Source organism: Chenopodium album, chromosome 16 (assembly GCF_948465745.1).
Source record: "Chenopodium album chromosome 16, dcCheAlbu1.1, whole genome shotgun sequence".
In the NCBI taxonomy this organism is placed as follows: Eukaryota; Viridiplantae; Streptophyta; class Magnoliopsida; order Caryophyllales; family Amaranthaceae; genus Chenopodium; species Chenopodium album.
The window spans coordinates 6,040,887-6,058,199 of record NC_137849.1 but is presented as its reverse complement, the minus strand read 5'-3'; the positions used below and the strand labels follow the sequence as shown (position 1 = coordinate 6,058,199).

The 17,313-nt window shown below is 38.6% G+C and overlaps 2 protein-coding genes across 2 annotated transcripts in view; both read right to left on the bottom strand.

Moving 5' to 3' along the window:
- LOC145586188 (calcium-transporting ATPase 4, plasma membrane-type-like) overlaps positions 1 to 17,313 on the bottom strand; it is a 197,860-nt gene that overhangs the window by 127,206 nt on the left and 53,341 nt on the right. The gene's annotated exons all lie outside the window — the stretch shown is intronic.
- Positions 12,635 to 17,214, bottom strand: LOC145583815 (uncharacterized). The gene is made up of 7 exons (XM_081640782.1): positions 16,669 to 17,214; positions 16,304 to 16,551; positions 14,848 to 16,135; positions 14,323 to 14,778; positions 13,738 to 14,280; positions 12,896 to 13,689; positions 12,635 to 12,728 (listed from the first exon to the last, which is right to left on the bottom strand). The coding sequence occupies exons 1-7, from the start codon at positions 17,212 to 17,214 to the stop codon at positions 12,635 to 12,637; spliced, it is 3,969 nt and encodes a 1,322-aa protein (XP_081496908.1).

Sequence of the window (17,313 nt, the reverse complement as noted above, 5' to 3'; positions counted from 1 at the left end):
CCCCCTCATAAAATTTTGTTCTAAAACAAATCCCTTCATTTTCATTTTTCGTTTATAAAAACCCTTCTAAGAATTTGAAACTAAAAGCAGTATTTAATTGAAAATTTTTAAGCCATTTTTGAATATTTTTGAGTTGAAGCCCTTATTGAATTTGTAAAATAAAATTCCTAGAATTTCGTTAGTCTTCAGATTTAAACTACAATATCTTTGACCAACTCCCAACCGGCTCATTTAGTCATTCACTCATCTCAATATGCACCATCACAAAATTCTTGTTTAAAAAATTATATACTTTCGTTTTTTCAGCTATAGATCATTTATTACATTTGAATAGATTTAATATAATAATATTTGATTTCCTAAATAAAATCAACAAACGTACACATACACAATTATATAAGATTAACAATTTTAATAGAAAAACAATTTTTAAATAAGACAAATCTGCAAATATATATTGGGGTAATATATGTAGTGTCTTTAATACCTTTCAAAAGCAGAGCTACACAAACCGAGTTCAAGCAAGAAAAAAAAAAAAAAAAAAAAAAAAAAAAAAAAAAAAAACCAAAATATTTATGCGGGATATTCAATGTTGTTTAGATAAGTTGCAAAAGTCAAACCATAATAAGAAAGGACCCAAAAGGTAATTACAAATTAAGTCATTTAAACATATTATATCTTCTAATTATCTTAATCATTGAATTCTTCACGTTCCCGCTGTCGTCGACGGCCACGCTTGATACCACGACTATGCACATTGTAATTCAGAAGCAGGAAAGAAAGGACCATCCCGATGGTCCTACAATTATGTATTGGTTAAATGATTGTGTGAGGAAAGATTGTGAATATGTTGTTTGTCACAATTTAAAGTTAGAACGGATGGCTTGCTGTTGCACAAAGTTGGATTCAGTAGGTATCCCTTGTCGACATATGTTTGCAGTGATGAAATATTCTAACATGGTGGAGTTACCACAGGGTTGCATTCTTCATAGATGGACAATAGAGGCAAAGGCGCATCTTGCAGATTCATACAAAAAAGTTCGTCAATGAAGACTCAATTGAAGATCGCATTTCTTTGACATCGTTCTCCAAGTTGGACATTTGTGAACGAATTTTATTCACATCCTCCTCGGCTTCATTTTTTTTCTTTTTCTGTCCAATTAAAAATTATAACTAATGCCAAAATTCTATTAAAAAAAAAAAGATACTGCCAAAACTAAATTCAAATAAATGCCTATTGTAGAAGCAAATTCCAATTACAAAATAACATTAACTGACATGGTAATGACCAGATTAACGAAAGATGGATGCCTTAACCACAAGCGGAATCCAATTAAAAAAACAAAAAAAATGTTTTAGGTAATGACCAATTTGAATACAGGTAAATGCCAAAATCACAAACAGATGAATACCAAATTCGCACATCACTTCTCCGAATCAAACAGGGTTTGCGAAAAAAATACAATTAAAATTTGAAAATTACAAGCCTATGAGAAATAAATATTTATATACACACCCTACAAAAAAATAGAGTTTGTCTGTTACCCAATCCTTAGAAATCAATTACTTTTATTATGTTTAAAAATCATGTTATAAATGAAATTGCAAGTATGATTATGTTATTTATTTTTTTTAATAAGATAAAAAGTCAGTTAGGTGAGCACACTTACATATGTGTTCTTGACCATGATTGGAGTTCAGCAGTACCAACTTCGATCGAAGGACTTATGATTCCACAATTGAACGTGAAAAAAGAAAAATAAGTAAAACTCTACTTAAGAACATGGCAGGATTTGATAAAGAACAATATACTAATTTAGGAATATCCCAAAATTATAGCCACTAAATTATATGCCCAATATTTCAAAAATATTGTTTCCAAATTATAATAAGATAATAATCTCATAAATATTTTTTTGCTAAAATGTTATGATAAAAATTTCAAAAATATTTTATTCAAGATACAATAAGATAATGATACCATAAATATTTTTTGCAAAAATGATAAGATAAAAATTCCTTAAATCATTTTTTTTGTTATATGATTATCGTAAAATTATGATTACTAAACGCAAATGGTAATAACCTAATTAATTATAGCTAAATATTTACGATAATTACCTACATAAATAAATGTAATGACCTAACTACATACAGGTAATTACCTAACCACAAACATATTACAAAAATCGCAAATGAAAATTTTGGATCAAACAGTTCGAAAAAGAAAAAACAAACTCGAATTCTAAACTGAAGAGCAAACCCTCGTTATCCATTGACGTTAAAAAAACAAGAAATTAAGCATTTCACATCATCATATTACACACGACTAAGGCTTTTTCCATTCTCAAAACTATCAAATAAAGTAATTTTTATATCAATCAAAATCATCAATCAAACCCTAAACGAAATTTATACCCGAAATTGGATGGGGTTTTGGACGGGATTTTGGTCAGAATTTGGTCGAAATTTAGTCGGAATTGTGGTCGGAGTTGTGGTCGGCATTTTGGTCGGAATTTTGGTCGGAATTGTGGTCGGAATTTTGGTCGGAATTGTGGTCGGAATTGTGGACGGAATGAAGAACAACGAAGAACAATGATGAATTTATTTTTACTAAATTGTAATTCTAATTTAATTTTTGAAAATGAATTAATTAAGTTTAAAATAGATTTTTAAAAACTATAATTACGTATTCTATAAAAAAATACACGTATTCACAATTATACATACATGTATTGTATATTTAGGTATTTAAAAATAAGTCAAAATTCGCCCAATCATAACATGACACCTCGTCATGTTATGGTGTCATTTTTTAAGAATGACACCATAGAATCATCCATGTTTTGTGGGAAGTCACAATTCCCATGAATTTGCAATTCCCTTATTTACACTTTTTATTGTCAACCAAACTAACTCATGCATTTTCAAATTTCCATGATTTTCCACTTCCCCCATTTTCTTTGTGTAACCAAACAACCCCTTAGTATTATGGTAAGCCCGAATATAAAAGAAACAAATATTTTTCTATAGCCAAGTATAGCAAATAACAAGCATAATAACACAAAGAACTAAACAAAGTTCACATAATAACACAAGAAAAAATATTAGTATAATTTTTGACAACAAAAGGCTATTTGCAAATTTGTTATCCCTAAAAAATTTCAAGTTAAGCAGATAAATCAGGAATTAAACCCATTAACAAATTAGCATGAAGCCATACTTGAATCAATTTAATTAGGAAAGATATTGCGTGGTCCACAATAAACTAACATTATATTGAACATAGTGACCCTTATTTTTGACATAGTAACCTTATTTTTAACATAGTAACTTCTTTTTTTTTTTTTTTTTTTTTTTTTTTTAGAGAAAGCAGGGGAGGTTTCATTTATTGACATAGTAACCTTATTTTTAACATAGTAACTTCTTTTTTTTTTTTTTTTTTTTTTTTTTTTTTTTTTTTTAGAGAAAGCAGGGGAGGTTTCATTTATTCATTGTTGGACAAATTGTCCATAATTACATAAGGAGTAATATTACTAGGACAACAATTAGACAATAGTAACCTTTACTAAAACTAGTATAACGCTTCTTAAAAAAAAAAAAAAACTAGTATAACGCTTAATATTATTGTGAAGTTGAAGTACGGCGTGTGACCCTAATTTTAACATAGTGACCTTTATTATCTATATTGACCACTATGTACAATATTTTATTAAAAAAATTAACCTCTTATAGCGTATATATTACAAAAATGACTTTTATTTCAAAATAGTGACCTTATTTTTATTATAGTGACCCTTTTTATTTTATTTTATTATAGTGACACTTTTTTTATTAATAAAACAACCCTAGTTTCTCTAATGTTAGTGGTTCATAATAAATTAGTGTGAACCAGATTCATTTAAAAATTTGTAGATATTTCATACATCTTATTTTGGAAGTGTAATCCTATAAAGATGAATCATCTCAGCTGACCTATATCCGCATTTAGAAGAGACTATTCAGATGAATGTAGTTTACAATTACATACAAGCCACTCTACAACATAAAAGCTCAGCATAAGACAAATAATGTAATCATACTGAAGCATTGGACCATCATGCATTCCCTAACTGAGAAATTTCAATTTGATTTCAAAGCATGACTTCAGCTGTTTAACTTTCCAAGGGAAATCTACAAAGCTAGCTACCAACTTCATACTACCTCTGTTTCTTTTTAGTTGACACGTATTCCTTTTTAGGAAGTTTTTTTTTAGTTGACACGTTTCCTTTTGGGGTAACTTTTTTACCTTGCATTTACAAGCTACCCCACTTGCTTTTTCATTCTCTCTCACTCTCTCTCTCCTCTCCTTAATATATGTGCCTAAATCAAACGCGTCAACTAAATAGAAACGGAGGAAGTATTGATTAATGAAGTCATAGTAACATCAACATCAATCCATAACACGTAGATGAACAACTGACAATATTTTTGATATTCATCGATCTGTGAATATCAATAAACCATCTTCATGACATACTACCTCCGGTTCAATTTACTCGTAACAAAGGGGTATTATTTGTGAGATATAATATATTTCTTTGTTGCGAGTAAATTGGATCGGATGTAGTAGTTTACTCTAGCTATGAGGATAAAGAAACGAATTTTCCAATTTAATAAAAGATTTGGTAATTATATAGCTAATTAGGTGGTATTAGATTTGAATAAGAGTTTAATTGAGGGTTTATTTTGTGGTTAACTTGTAGACAGAGGTTATATAGACAACTGTCAAGGGTACGTACTAGTTATGATTATTACTTATCTTTAACGTTTGTTTTATCGAATTTTCTTATGCCTCTAAGTAACACTCCCAGAGTTTGAACGACAATTTTCAATAAAAACATGGTTTTAATTTTAATTTATAAAAAAAGGTTCAAATTTGGGGGTGTTGCACATAAATATAAAATACATACTAGAAATAAAAGCAAAAATTATTCAAAACTATTTATTATTATTCTTCTAAATCACCGCCTATGTCAGAGTTTCCCGAAATCTAACAGTGTTATTATTCTTGGATAGCAAAATTAGTATGAAAATTCGAATATAAGGTAAATAAAAATTTGCATATGTAAATTTGGTGGAAAGTTGTATAGTACCTACAAACTGTGGAATGAATTGATTTGATTTGTGGGTTATTAGGCCCAATTAAGGTTAGTTATAATATTTGTGGGTTAGTAGTCCTAATTATGTAATGGAGTACTGTATTATGGAGTAGTAGTAAAAATCGGCAAGTCATAACTAGATTATAAAGGGCAGAAATTATTTGAAAATTTTTTAATGGGCTAGTAATTGGGCAAGTAATGCTTGTATAGAAATTGTTTGACAAGATGTTAATGCTTGTAAGACCCTCTCTCTCTACCACTTTCTCACTCATCCACATCATCTATATCACAATACTTACTTTCTCCAAAAATCACCCCACCCATGGTATAAAAAAAGTTTACCAACACATTTTCTCTCTCCTATATGTATGAATTATACACTTAATAAATTATAATTATATTTTGTTTTATGTTGAAAATAACTAATTACTATTTATAAAGTTAAAAATAAGCAATTTAGGTAGAAAAAAGTGAATTTCAAAAATATATAAACTATATCAATATGGATGTCTATGTTTAAGTCTTGAAAAATTATGAACAATGGTAATTTTTTCATAATTTTTGACTTTATAATTTTTTCTTAAAATACAATTGAAAAAAAAATAATAAAAAATGTATGACAACCAGGCCACATAACGTGAACTGGTTGGTTCATGTTTCACGTGGAACGAAGCAAAATTTACCATGGGATGGTACATACCATTTGATGGTATAGTTTTATGCCACCAAGGTAGTAAAAAAATTATAACTTTTGGATGAATATTTACACCGTGATATAAAATTATATCTGGAGTGTTGATGCTCTAATGGAGTATGGTTTGGCAAAATGTTGTGTAAGTGAGTAGTAATTGGGCTAGCATCTCGAGGTCAGTCCTTACAAGAGTACAAACAAATAATGGGCTTGTACTTTAAAAGGATAGAAATTGGACAAAATGTCAAAATGTTAATGGGAGTTTTTACTGCACAGGGTTAAATTTCAAGAAAATCAAGAAATGACAGAACAGAAAGATTTTGGCTACAAAATGGTGAGTCAGATTCATAATAAAACTGAAAATAGGAACAACATCAAAAAAACTAAACTCTATATAGATTGACTAACACAACATAGCAAAAGGTCAAAGTTGAAACACAACACATAGTAGACTACACACTCACACGCTCACTTTGGAGCCACCTGTGATCTGTGCCAATAGAAAAAACACGACCACAATCAGAGAGAAAATTCCACCGACCGCCCCTCTCTGCCCCGCATGCTAAAACAAAAGATAATAATACAGGATTATTATTATTATAATTGTTTCTGTCTGAACCTAACTTCCCCAAGAATTCGGATCTGAGATTCTGATACTCCTATCGGCAAGCTGAGAACCTACACAATGAGAAGAAGTTAGCTAACCCCGGGGTGGTCCGGGGACAACCACTCCAATGACAAAGTCAGAAAGTGTTTAAGAGAAATAGATAAGTAAGAGAGAGAAGGTAGAGAGAGAGAGAGAGAATGTGTAATTAATGCCCTCATTAATGAGGTCTTACCTACTATTTATAATGACCTACCTTGACAGGTGGCTCTCATCCATGCAGTACCTTCTGTGCCAAGTGTCGAGCTTCTGCTGCCACATGTTGAATTCCGACAAGCCGACATGTCTTCCTTCAGGGACATATCGGCATCCTCTCACAATTGTTCAGGGTTTGGTCACGTGCTTTCACAAGATATCGGTCACACCTAGATATCATCCCATACAGTTAGCCCCCCAAGTGAGGACGCATGATCAAACGTCATCGTTCTCAGTTAATGTAGGCAACAACTTAACCTAACTAGACAAACTTTGGGTTCCACTTCTCATTCCTCAAATTTCACCTTATGTTGGAAATTTCATGTGACAACATTTCTTGTATTCTGTCACGCACTGTACGTTAACAAAACTTTATTACTGACCTTGCCGTTGCCGCAGTTTGTTATACCCGCTTGGCTTATACTCAGACACATTATCAGACGAAGCTTGAGAATATCTCAGAGACTCACATCTTTTGCTGAGAAGATTTGCTTCTATATTCTTTTGCTGAGAAGATTTATTCTTATTTATTACTTTTATTACTATTTTATTATTTTATTTTTGTAAGAAGATAATCTTTGTACTAAAACCCTGTACTGTATCCATTTGCATCATTATTGGCTTTTAACCGTTCTCCCCCCCCCCCAAGTGACCTTGTATGCCGATAGCAGACAAGGTCTACTTGTTATGAAATATCTGGGAGTGAAAAACTCCGTTTTCCCCCCCAAGTGACCTTGTATGCCGATAGCAGACAAGGTCTACTTGTTACTAAATACTTGGGAGCGAAAAACTCCGTTTTCCCCCCCAAGTGACCTTGTATGCCGATAGCAGACAAGGTCTACTTGTTATGAAATATCTGGGAGTGAAAAACCCCGTTTTTCCCCCCCAAGTGACCTTGTATGCCGATAGCAGACAAGGTCCACGTATTACAATATGGAAGCGTAACCGTTTTTTTTTTAAAGCGGGAAAATTAATACACGTGTCGTAAATCCTACCGTCATTTTTTGAAATTGATCGTCGATTCAGGGCCGTTGGATTTCTGAACCGCCTTTCACCTCAACTGACTCTTCAGTTTTTCCTTTTAGATCAAAAATTCCACCATTTTTCATTTCACTTTTCATCTTTCCAAAGCTTTTTCTCCGTCTCAATTGTTCTTCAACAAAGAGTTTACTTTTCTGACTCTTCCCGATTTCGGTCTACGCTTCTTAGTATATTCGGCGTGCTTTTCTTCTTCGTCACTTCTCAGTTTAAGTTCATCGTATCAGCGACTTTTGTCGAAGGTATTGCTGTTCCTTAACCCCTTGATTTTGCATGTTTGTTCTATTTTCTCATTTTTGAATTAAATGTCTGAAGATAGTGTCGAAGAGAATTTCCCTAACCTTAGTACTGCTAGGCGTCGTTTAATTAGGCAATCCCTAGGCAAAGAAACTGGTAGTAACCAGGGTAATTCATCTTCCCTTTCTGATAATATTGATTATCCATTTGAGACGTTATCTTCTGAAGAAGAGAAACGCGCTTTTATGATACATAGGACCATTGCTCACCGTGAAAGTGCTTTTCACCCTACTAACCCTGATATCCCTGCCGATACCGAAATTCTTAACGTTGAGCCTGTTAGTGTTCGTTATCACTTACGCAGCTTTGCTGGGAAACGCTATTTTAATCAATACGGCACTAACGTTGGCAATATAGGTATAAACACCATGCCAAGGGTAAAGAGAACCAGTTATCAGCCTCGTGCTGCTGCCCGTGAAGCTGCTGAGGCCGCCAAAGCAGCTAAGGCAGCTGAGGCCGCTAAAGCAGCTGAATCCAGCAAAAGACCTGGGCAAGGTCAGGTTGTAAGTTCTTCTGAAGAAGAACCAGTGGCTGATATCCCTACGAACCCTCAGGAGGGTCCGTCATCCCCAGTTCATGATTCAGCCGTCAACTCGGTTTTAGGAGATGACGAGACTCAAGAAGACAGTATCAACAATGAGAGTAGGGATGACATTGTTGACTTGACGGCAGAGGTTATCCAGGAAGAGAATCTGGACGAGGGCTATAACTCCGAGACTGACGGAGCTGAATTCCGACAACCTATTACCCTTGCCAGAGATGGAAAAGTGGCCAAGGCGAAAATAAGTGATGATTTTAGGAAAATGGCAATTGAAAAAGATTACTGCCGCCGTGCTAAGAAATTCTTCAACTTACCTGACGGGTATGAGCTGTCAGTTCCCCCTTCTGGAGCCTCAGTATTAGATTGTCCAGCAGGTTCCGTGGCCGTTTATATGAAGCATTTAGACTTCGGCCTTCGCTTTCCCCTACACCCCTTTGTGGCAAAAATCCTAAAAGCCTGGAATGTCTGTTTAGTTCAGGTTACTCCTCCTACCATACGGGCCGTTATTGCCACCGTCTGGGTCATGCTATATCGAAACTATCCCCTAACCCTTAACGTTTTTAGACGACTGATTACTTTGAAGAGAGATGGTCAGTCAGATGGGTGGTGGTCCTTGTATACCCAACCTCGCAAATATACCGTCCACCCCAAATTGACAAGTTGTAAGGGCTGGCAAGTGAGGTTCTTTTTCATGTCGGTTCCTAAGGAATTTCCTCTAAGAAGAACCTTTTACCAGCCTCATCCTCGTTTTGATTCAATCCCCGAGAGGGATCTTGGTAAGCACGAAGAGAGAGCCGTCAATCATTTTGACGTCTCAGAATTTGATGAAGGTGACGGCAAGGTTCGTATAGTTCCTAAGGTGTGGGTGCCGAATGTGAGTTACATTCTGGGCAACGCGCCGTTATCTCGTGTCGGTCTCTGTTGGACTGACAATTATGGTACTGTTTATTTTATTGAATTTCTCTCCTTCTTTTTCTTTCTCTTTTTTTTTTTTAAATATCTGTACCTAATTGATTGTACTTACATTCCTTATTCTCAGGTATTGACAAGTTGGACAATAAGCAACTCGGCTTATCTTCCGACGGGAAAAGAGTTGTCAGACATTGCCCTAAAGCTTCAAGCCCCTACGACACTCTTGCTACAGTTTGCGGCCGCGCTCCAACTATCAGTGCCAAGAGAAGAGCTGAGATCATGGCTGATGACAACGCCAAGAAGAGAAAGACGACATCCCTGGCCAATCGGCGAGGTGGAATTGTGATCTCCAGCCCTAGACAACCTGAAGGGCGTGGTGGGAAGAAGAAGAACCAATCGGAGTCCGAGAAGACTCCACCCACCAACAAAGCTAAGAGCCCTGAGGCTATTGTGAAGAAGGTTATTCAGGGTGTTGAGATCGAAGATCTCACTTCTGCCGAATCCCCTCGTCAACCTCAGGCGACCACCACAATTGCTCCTACTACGGTTGGGTCAGATTCCAGCATTCCGGCCCTGACTTATCGGTCCAATCAATGGATTGAACGAGTCTCTGGAAGGTTTCCAGATGAAGTTTTGAAGGGGTTCGCTGTCCCTGCTGGCCATTCCGGAGACCGTTGGCAACCTGATATGGATGTCAGCCGGAATGAGTCTATGATTACCGATGACCCAATGCAAGGTGGGAATCTCGGTTACCGACTTCTGAGCAACCTTACTCTGCCGATGGACAGACCTGCTGGCCCAATCGGCCCCCTTGCTGCTACTCATATGCATAACATGATGAAGGTACCTTTTTTTTTATATATACATATTTTTTATGTTTTGTTCTCATCTTTGTCATGTACTTATCCTGTTCGTTTAACTCTTAAATTTTATTTACTTATTATTTTTTTTTAGGCCGTCATGTCTGGTACTGAGCTGGTTGAGATGTACCGTTACTATCAGGAGAAACATCATCAGGCCTCTTCCAGCCAAAGTGCCATGCAGGAAATCATCAGCAATGCTGAAAGAGCCTTGGATGATTTGAAGAAAATAAAGGAGAAAGATGACAGGGAGATGTCAGAGTTGAAGATTAAGGCGGAGAGGGTCGCCAGTCTCGAGCTAGAGGTGCAGAGTCTGAAGACTCAGATCACCGAGAAGAATAAGGCCATTGAGCGCCTTCCCTCGGTTGAAAGAGATCTCCGAGATGCCAGAGTTAGAATTAAGAGCCTTGAAGAAAAGGTTCAAAAAATGGAAGCCGACAAACCGGGTATTCGTCAGAGAGCGGTTGGCCGTTATATAGCCTCCAATGAGTTCTGCTCCAAGCTTCAAGATCGTTTTGATGGAGGTTGGACGGCAGCCCAGAGATGTGTTGCCCACGTCGCCGGTTGGAAAAAGGATGATTGGGCCAAGGTTGAAAAGGCTTTCAACGAGGAAGCCTACAAGACCCCTTCCGGCTTCGAGGCGCAGCAATTCTCTGAAGAGGATTTGTACAACCTGGCGCCAAGTGCTGATGACAGCCCCAAAGATCCCAGCACCTTGGACTCCCCAATGCCCGAGAATGCACAATCTTGAAGGGGCGGGCAGTCATCACCGACATCTTCTTGTGGGTCTTGTATTATTGGGCCTTACCTGCTGTAACCCTTTTTTATTGTCTTTTGCATGTGCTAACATTTATTTTGACAATGCTGTTTTATCGGCATATACCCCTTTTTTGTGGTGATGCCTGTCGATTGTCAACTTTATCTGTCATGTAAACTTATTTTTGTTTTCGTTATTCGCTAACTGTCTGCAAATTTTTACACCCCTTATCGTAACTGTGTTGTCTTTGCTTATCACTTTCTAGTTTGCTTGTTTTCATAATGTTATGATAACTGTGTTGCCTTCAAAATTATAATATCTAAGAGATAGTTTGCAAAAAATAAAGATTTACCTGGTGGTTTGTCTGACATCTGACAATTTTCAACAATCGTGAACTTATAAAGATATCAGATCATTAGCTGATGATTTTTTTATTTTTAAAAGTTACCAACGTATTATAAATATCACAAATATCATATCATTACTTACTCCCCCCAGTGTACATAGTTCGTGTTAGAGCTATGTACACTGAGCAGTAATCGTTCGTTGTTGGTTCTGATTATAACATCAGTCACCTACTGCTTTGCTGTTTCAGCCAGTTAGGTACCCTCTCGGCGATCACTTTCTGAGCTACGCCTCATATCGGCGTATACTCGAATTGATTTGGCCGGTATTATATTTTGAACCAGCAACCTCGTGAGTTAACGTATACAACTGATCAGGTTGTATATCTATTATCTTCACGGAAGCGGTTTTGAGCTGTCCGTCCCATTTAACGGTGTTCTGTTAAATGGAGGATGTCTTTCCAATACACGTTGTCTGAATACTTCTTCATTCATCACTGATATCCTTCTTGATATCAGCTTCACATAAAAATTGTACATTACACATAGTATTTCTTCAATACAGCTGAGTTCCATACATTCTTTAGAGGTGTCCCATCTAAAGTTTCCAGATAAAACGATCCTTGGATGACGATATCTTTAATCCGATAAGGCCCTTCCCAACTTGCAGTCAGCTTTCCATCTTCATTCCCTTTACCGGTTGCCGCTGTTCTTCGTAGTACCAGATCTCCCACACTTAACGGCCGATGAGATACTCTTCTGTTGTAGGCTCTTGACATTCTTTCCTTAAATGCAGCTGACTTAACTGCTGCTTTTTCTCTTAGCTCTGGCAAGAAATCTAATTGTTGTCGTAGGAGTAAATCATTTTGGTCTTCGCAGTAATGCTGAACCCTAAATGTCGGCAACCCGACTTCTGCTGGTATGACTGCCTCTGCTCCAAAAACTAGAGTATAAGGTGATTCACCTGTGGCTTCTCTTACTGTTGTCCTGTTTGCCCACAATATCTCCGGTATTAAATCTGCCCACAAACCCTTTGCATCTTCGATCTTCTTCTTAATTGCCGTTACTATTTGCTTATTTGCTGCTTCTGCCTGGCCGTTAGGTTGTGGATGGCATACTGCTGCATAAGCAAATTTCACCTTGTACATTGTTAAGAGATCTTTGACCAGCTTACAGCCAAATTGGGTTCCATGATCAAAAACCATCGCCATTGGCAACCCAAACCTTGTGAAGATGTTTTTCCATATAAACTTTTTCACTTCCGATGCTGTTATCTTCGCTACCGGTTCTGCTTCAATCCACTTTGTGAAGTAGTCAATTCCCACTATCAGAAATTTTCTTCCACCCGTGGCCGATGGGAACGGGCCTATTATATCCATTCCCCATTGGGCGAAAGGGATTGGATTTAATATCGGAGTTAGGTCATTTGGGGGCAAGTTGATAACTGGGGCAAACTTTTGACACTTCTCGCATTTTTTAACGTAAGCCATTGCATCTGCATTCATTGTCGGCCAATAGTACCCCCTTCTCATTGCTTCTCTAGACAAGGCTCTTGCTCCGAGATGGTTACCACAGCTTCCCTCATGCAATTCTTCTATCAACCTTGCTGACTCAAAATCCGTTATACATCTTTGCAGTGGTAGTGAAAACCCCCTTTTGTATAACTGGCCTTGGTACATAATGAACCACACACTATCCTTCCGCAATCTTTTCAACTCCCCCTTATTTGTCGGCCCTACACCATGAACGATGTATGCCAGTATTTTATCATACCATTGATTCCCAACATCAACACATAACACCTCTGTCGATATCTCATCTATGCTTCTCTGCTTTAAAACCTCCACCATGACTGTCCTTTCCAAGTCGTTAAAACTTGAACTTGCTAATCTTGCCAGCGCATCTGCTTGAGCATTTTTCAGTCTCGGAACTAATTTAATCTCAAAGTATTGCAATTGAGCTGCTAACTGCTTCATCTTCTCCAAATATTTCACCATTGCCGGCTCTCGGGTTTCATACTCCCCACTGAATTGACTTGATACCAGTTGGGAATCAGTTGTCAAAACTAGCCGTTTTGCTTCCGCTGCTATTGACAATTGCATTCCGGCTACCGCAGCTTCGTACTCGGCTTCATTATTTGTTGCCTTGAACTTAAATTTCATGGCGTATTCAAACATTTTCCCATCCGGAGCCGTTATCACAATTCCAGCCCCTGCCCTCGTTGCTGTGGCTGATCCATCAACTGATACCTGCCATGTTCCCAGTTCTTCCTCTTCATCGGTGTATGTGGTTTCAACAATAAAATCTGATAATGCTTGAGCCTTAATTGATGTTCTAGGCTTGTAGTTTATTTCATACTCCGACAACTCAACTGCCCATGCCAGCAACCTACCAGATGTATCCATTTTATGCAGTGATTTCTCTAAAGGGTGATTGGTCAGCACCTCTATTGGATGTGCATCAAAGTAAGGCCTCAACTTCCTAGCTGCCACTATTACTGCTAACGCCATTTTCTCTATCACTGGATATCTACGCTCCGCCGCATTCAGAACATGACTGACAAAGTATATCGGCTGTTGCTGCTTCTTCCTTTCTACTAACAAAACGGCTGCTACCGTTTTTGGTGATGCCGAGATATATAACTGCAACACTTCTCCCTTCTCGGGCCTGGCAATTGTGGGAAGAGATCTAAGATGATTCCTCACTACCTCCAGGGCATCACTTTGTTCTTTTCCCCACTCAAATGCCTTATTCTTTCTTAATACCATAAAGAACGAAAGTGCCTTATCAGTTGACTTGCTGATAAATCTGGTTAACCCTGCCATCCTGCCAGTCAATCTCTGTATATCACAAATGGTTTTTGGTTGTTTCATTTGAAGTACCGCATTCACCTTATCTGGATTCGCATCTATTCCCCGTTCACTGACCATGAAGCCTAGAGACTTCCCTGATCTTACCCCAAACACGCACTTCTCTGGATTTAACTTCATTTGATATTTCCTTAAAGTCTCAAATGTTTCTCTCAGATCTGCTATGTGGTCCCCTTTTTCCTTACTCTTCACTATTGTATCATCCACATATACCTCAACATTCCGTCCTTTCTGCTTCTCAAAAATTTTGTCCACTAACTTCTGATAGGTTGCGCCGGCATTTTTCAACCCAAACGGCATTGCCTTATAACAATATACACCAACATCTGTTATAAAAGCCGTTTTATTCCTATCAGCCTTATGCATGCTGACTTGATGATATCCTGAAAATGCATCCAGAAAACTAAGCATAGCATGACCAGAGGTTGAGTCTACCAGCCTGTCTATCCGAGGTAATGGGTAACAATCCTTAGGGCAAGCTTTATTGAGATCTGTAAAATCCACACACATTCGCCACTTCCCTGTCGGCTTTCTCACCATTACTACATTTGCCAACCACTCTGGATATGTGCAAGGCTCAATGAACCCTGCCGCTAAGAGCTTATTTACCTCAGCCTGAATTGCTTCTATTTTCTCAGTTGAAAAATTGCGTTTCTTTTGCCTTATCGGCCTGAATTTTCTGTCCACATTCAACTTATGCTCCATCACTTCTGGATGTATTCCCGGCATCTCTCTTGCTGAGAATGCAAAGACGTCGGCGTTTTCACGCAATAAGATTATCATGTTACACCTAGTATCCACATCCATATCAGCCCCAACCTTCACTGTTCTACTCGGGTCGCCTGGTTGCAATTCAATTTGGACAGTTTCTCCCCCTGGTAACAGCCTTGATGTTTCCTCAGGCCTTGCATTAAAGTTTGTCATGGTTAAATCCTGAACAGTCGGCTCACCTTCCCTTATTGGATTACATGGTACCGTAACATTACCAACCGGATTCTTCAAAGCTGTCACATAACAAGCTTTTGACATAACCTGACCCCCATACACCTTCTCTACAGCACCCAAATTCGACACATAGGCTATTGCCAGATGGTAAGTTGATACAACAGCCTGCATGTCATGTATTATCGGTCTGCCGATAATTGCGTTGTAAGCCGACTTAACATCCACCACCAGAAACTCTGCCATCACATCTCCTGCCTGTGGCCCATCACCCATCCTTACCGGCAACACAATACTCCCTTCTGGCCTTACAGTCGACCCATTAAACCCGATCACAGGATACGATACCGGCTTCAAATATTGCCTTCCTATATTCATCTCATTGAAAGCTTGCATAAACAACACATTTGCTGAACTACCTCCATCTATCAGCACTCTTTTGATGTCAGCCCCATTTATCTTGGTTATCAGGACTAACGGATCGTCGTGCGGGAACACTACACCTCGTGCATCTTCTTCCGTGAATACAACTTGGGGTATTGACGCCGGTCGAGGACGGTTGTCTACGTCCAAAGCACAAACTAGATGACGGTGTTCCGCCAAATGCTTCTTTGCCCCACTAACTGTCCCTCCATGAATTGGTCCTCCCGTTATCACATCTACCCTTCCAGTAGATAACGGTGGTATTCCTGCATCCCCCTGTCGGACTATTCCTCCTTGCGTCCTTTCAGGCCTTGCTTCTATCCGTTGCCTCTCAACTGCTTGTGCCGGTTGCTGATTCTTGCCTGCATTCAACCGGTATTGTGTTAAGTGCCCTTTTCTGATCAATTCCTCAATGTTGTCCTTCAATTGTGTACACTCCTCCGTATAATGTCCCACATCCCTATGGAACATACAATACTTCTTCACATCCCTTGGCCTTGCCTTCATGGGAATCGGCCTTGACCAATCTTCTCTGTTCTGATTTACTGAGTAAATTGCTGCCCTTGGTGTATTCAGGGGAGTGTAGGTGCTATATCTCATTGGCAGCCTTGTCGGTCTGGTATCTTGCCGGCTTCCTCCTCCCCTTCCAGGGGCGAGTGCTCTCGGCCTACTTCCTCCAGACGATGTCCCTTCATACTGGCTTTGACCCTTTCCGGCAACGGCGTGTCTGCTACTTGTCTTCATTAATTCTTCACTCTTTATGTAATCATGAGCTTTGCTAAACGCCGCTGCTAACGTCGGCAGGTTTTTCCTTGTAAGATACCGTTTAAAATCAGAATCAACCAATCCATTCATTAAAGCCATCACAGCTATTTCCTATTGCAATTTTGGAATGGTGTTTGCCTCATTGTTAAATCGCCTGATATAATCCCTCAAAGATTCATCCGGTTTCTGCTCCACGGCCATTAATTCTCCAGAGGTTCTCTGCCTCACGCTGTTACTGACATACTGACCCACAAACATCTCAGTCAATCTTTCAAAACTATCCACTGACCCAACTTCAAGGTTGTTGAACCAGTCAGCTGCAGCCCCAATCAAAGTTGTCGGAAAGACTTTACACCAGACTGCGTCCGAGTTGGTGTACAGCATCATGTGCCCCTCGTAGGACGTTATGAATCTTGCAGGGTCCCCTCTTCCATCATATCTACAAGTCGGCATTTTCACCTTTTCCATGGGCTGATCCAAGATGTGCTGGGCAAATGGAGATGCCCTTAACTGCACCACTGTTCGCGCTGCCTGCCCCTCTACCTGCGGACTTCTCTGTTGCTGAGTTCTGGTACTCACGGTGTGACTTGATGATTGTTCAACCCGTCGTGACGTCGTATGCGATCTTACCGGCGACTCATGTCGGGGTCTCCCCGACGAATTCATCAACTGATTGTGTTGCTCCTCCTGATTACGGTGCGATGCTCCTCTATCGGCCTGAGCAGCCTCTCTTTCGGCCCGTGTCGCCTCAGCCTCCTTTCTCTTCCTACTCATTGCACTCATCACCCTTGCGGCCGTTTCCAATTCATCTGGAGTGAATGCCGCCATAGGATCCTCTTCCTCCCTTCCTCCTGCAGGGGGAGTTATCGGCAT

Bases quoted from the DNA above. Each gene is read 5' to 3' on its own strand.
- LOC145583815 (XM_081640782.1), bottom strand. From the start codon at position 17,214: ATGAGTAGGAAGAGAAAGGAGGCTGAGGCGACACGGGCCGAAAGAGAG. The intron at 16,552-16,668 runs GTGAGGCAGAGA...AAATTGCAATAG, and splicing joins GTCAGTATGTCAGTAACAGC to GAAATAGCTGTGATGGCTTT. The intron at 14,281-14,322 runs GTACTTCAAATG...TGTGATATACAG, and splicing joins ATCCAGATAAGGTGAATGCG to AGATTGACTGGCAGGATGGC.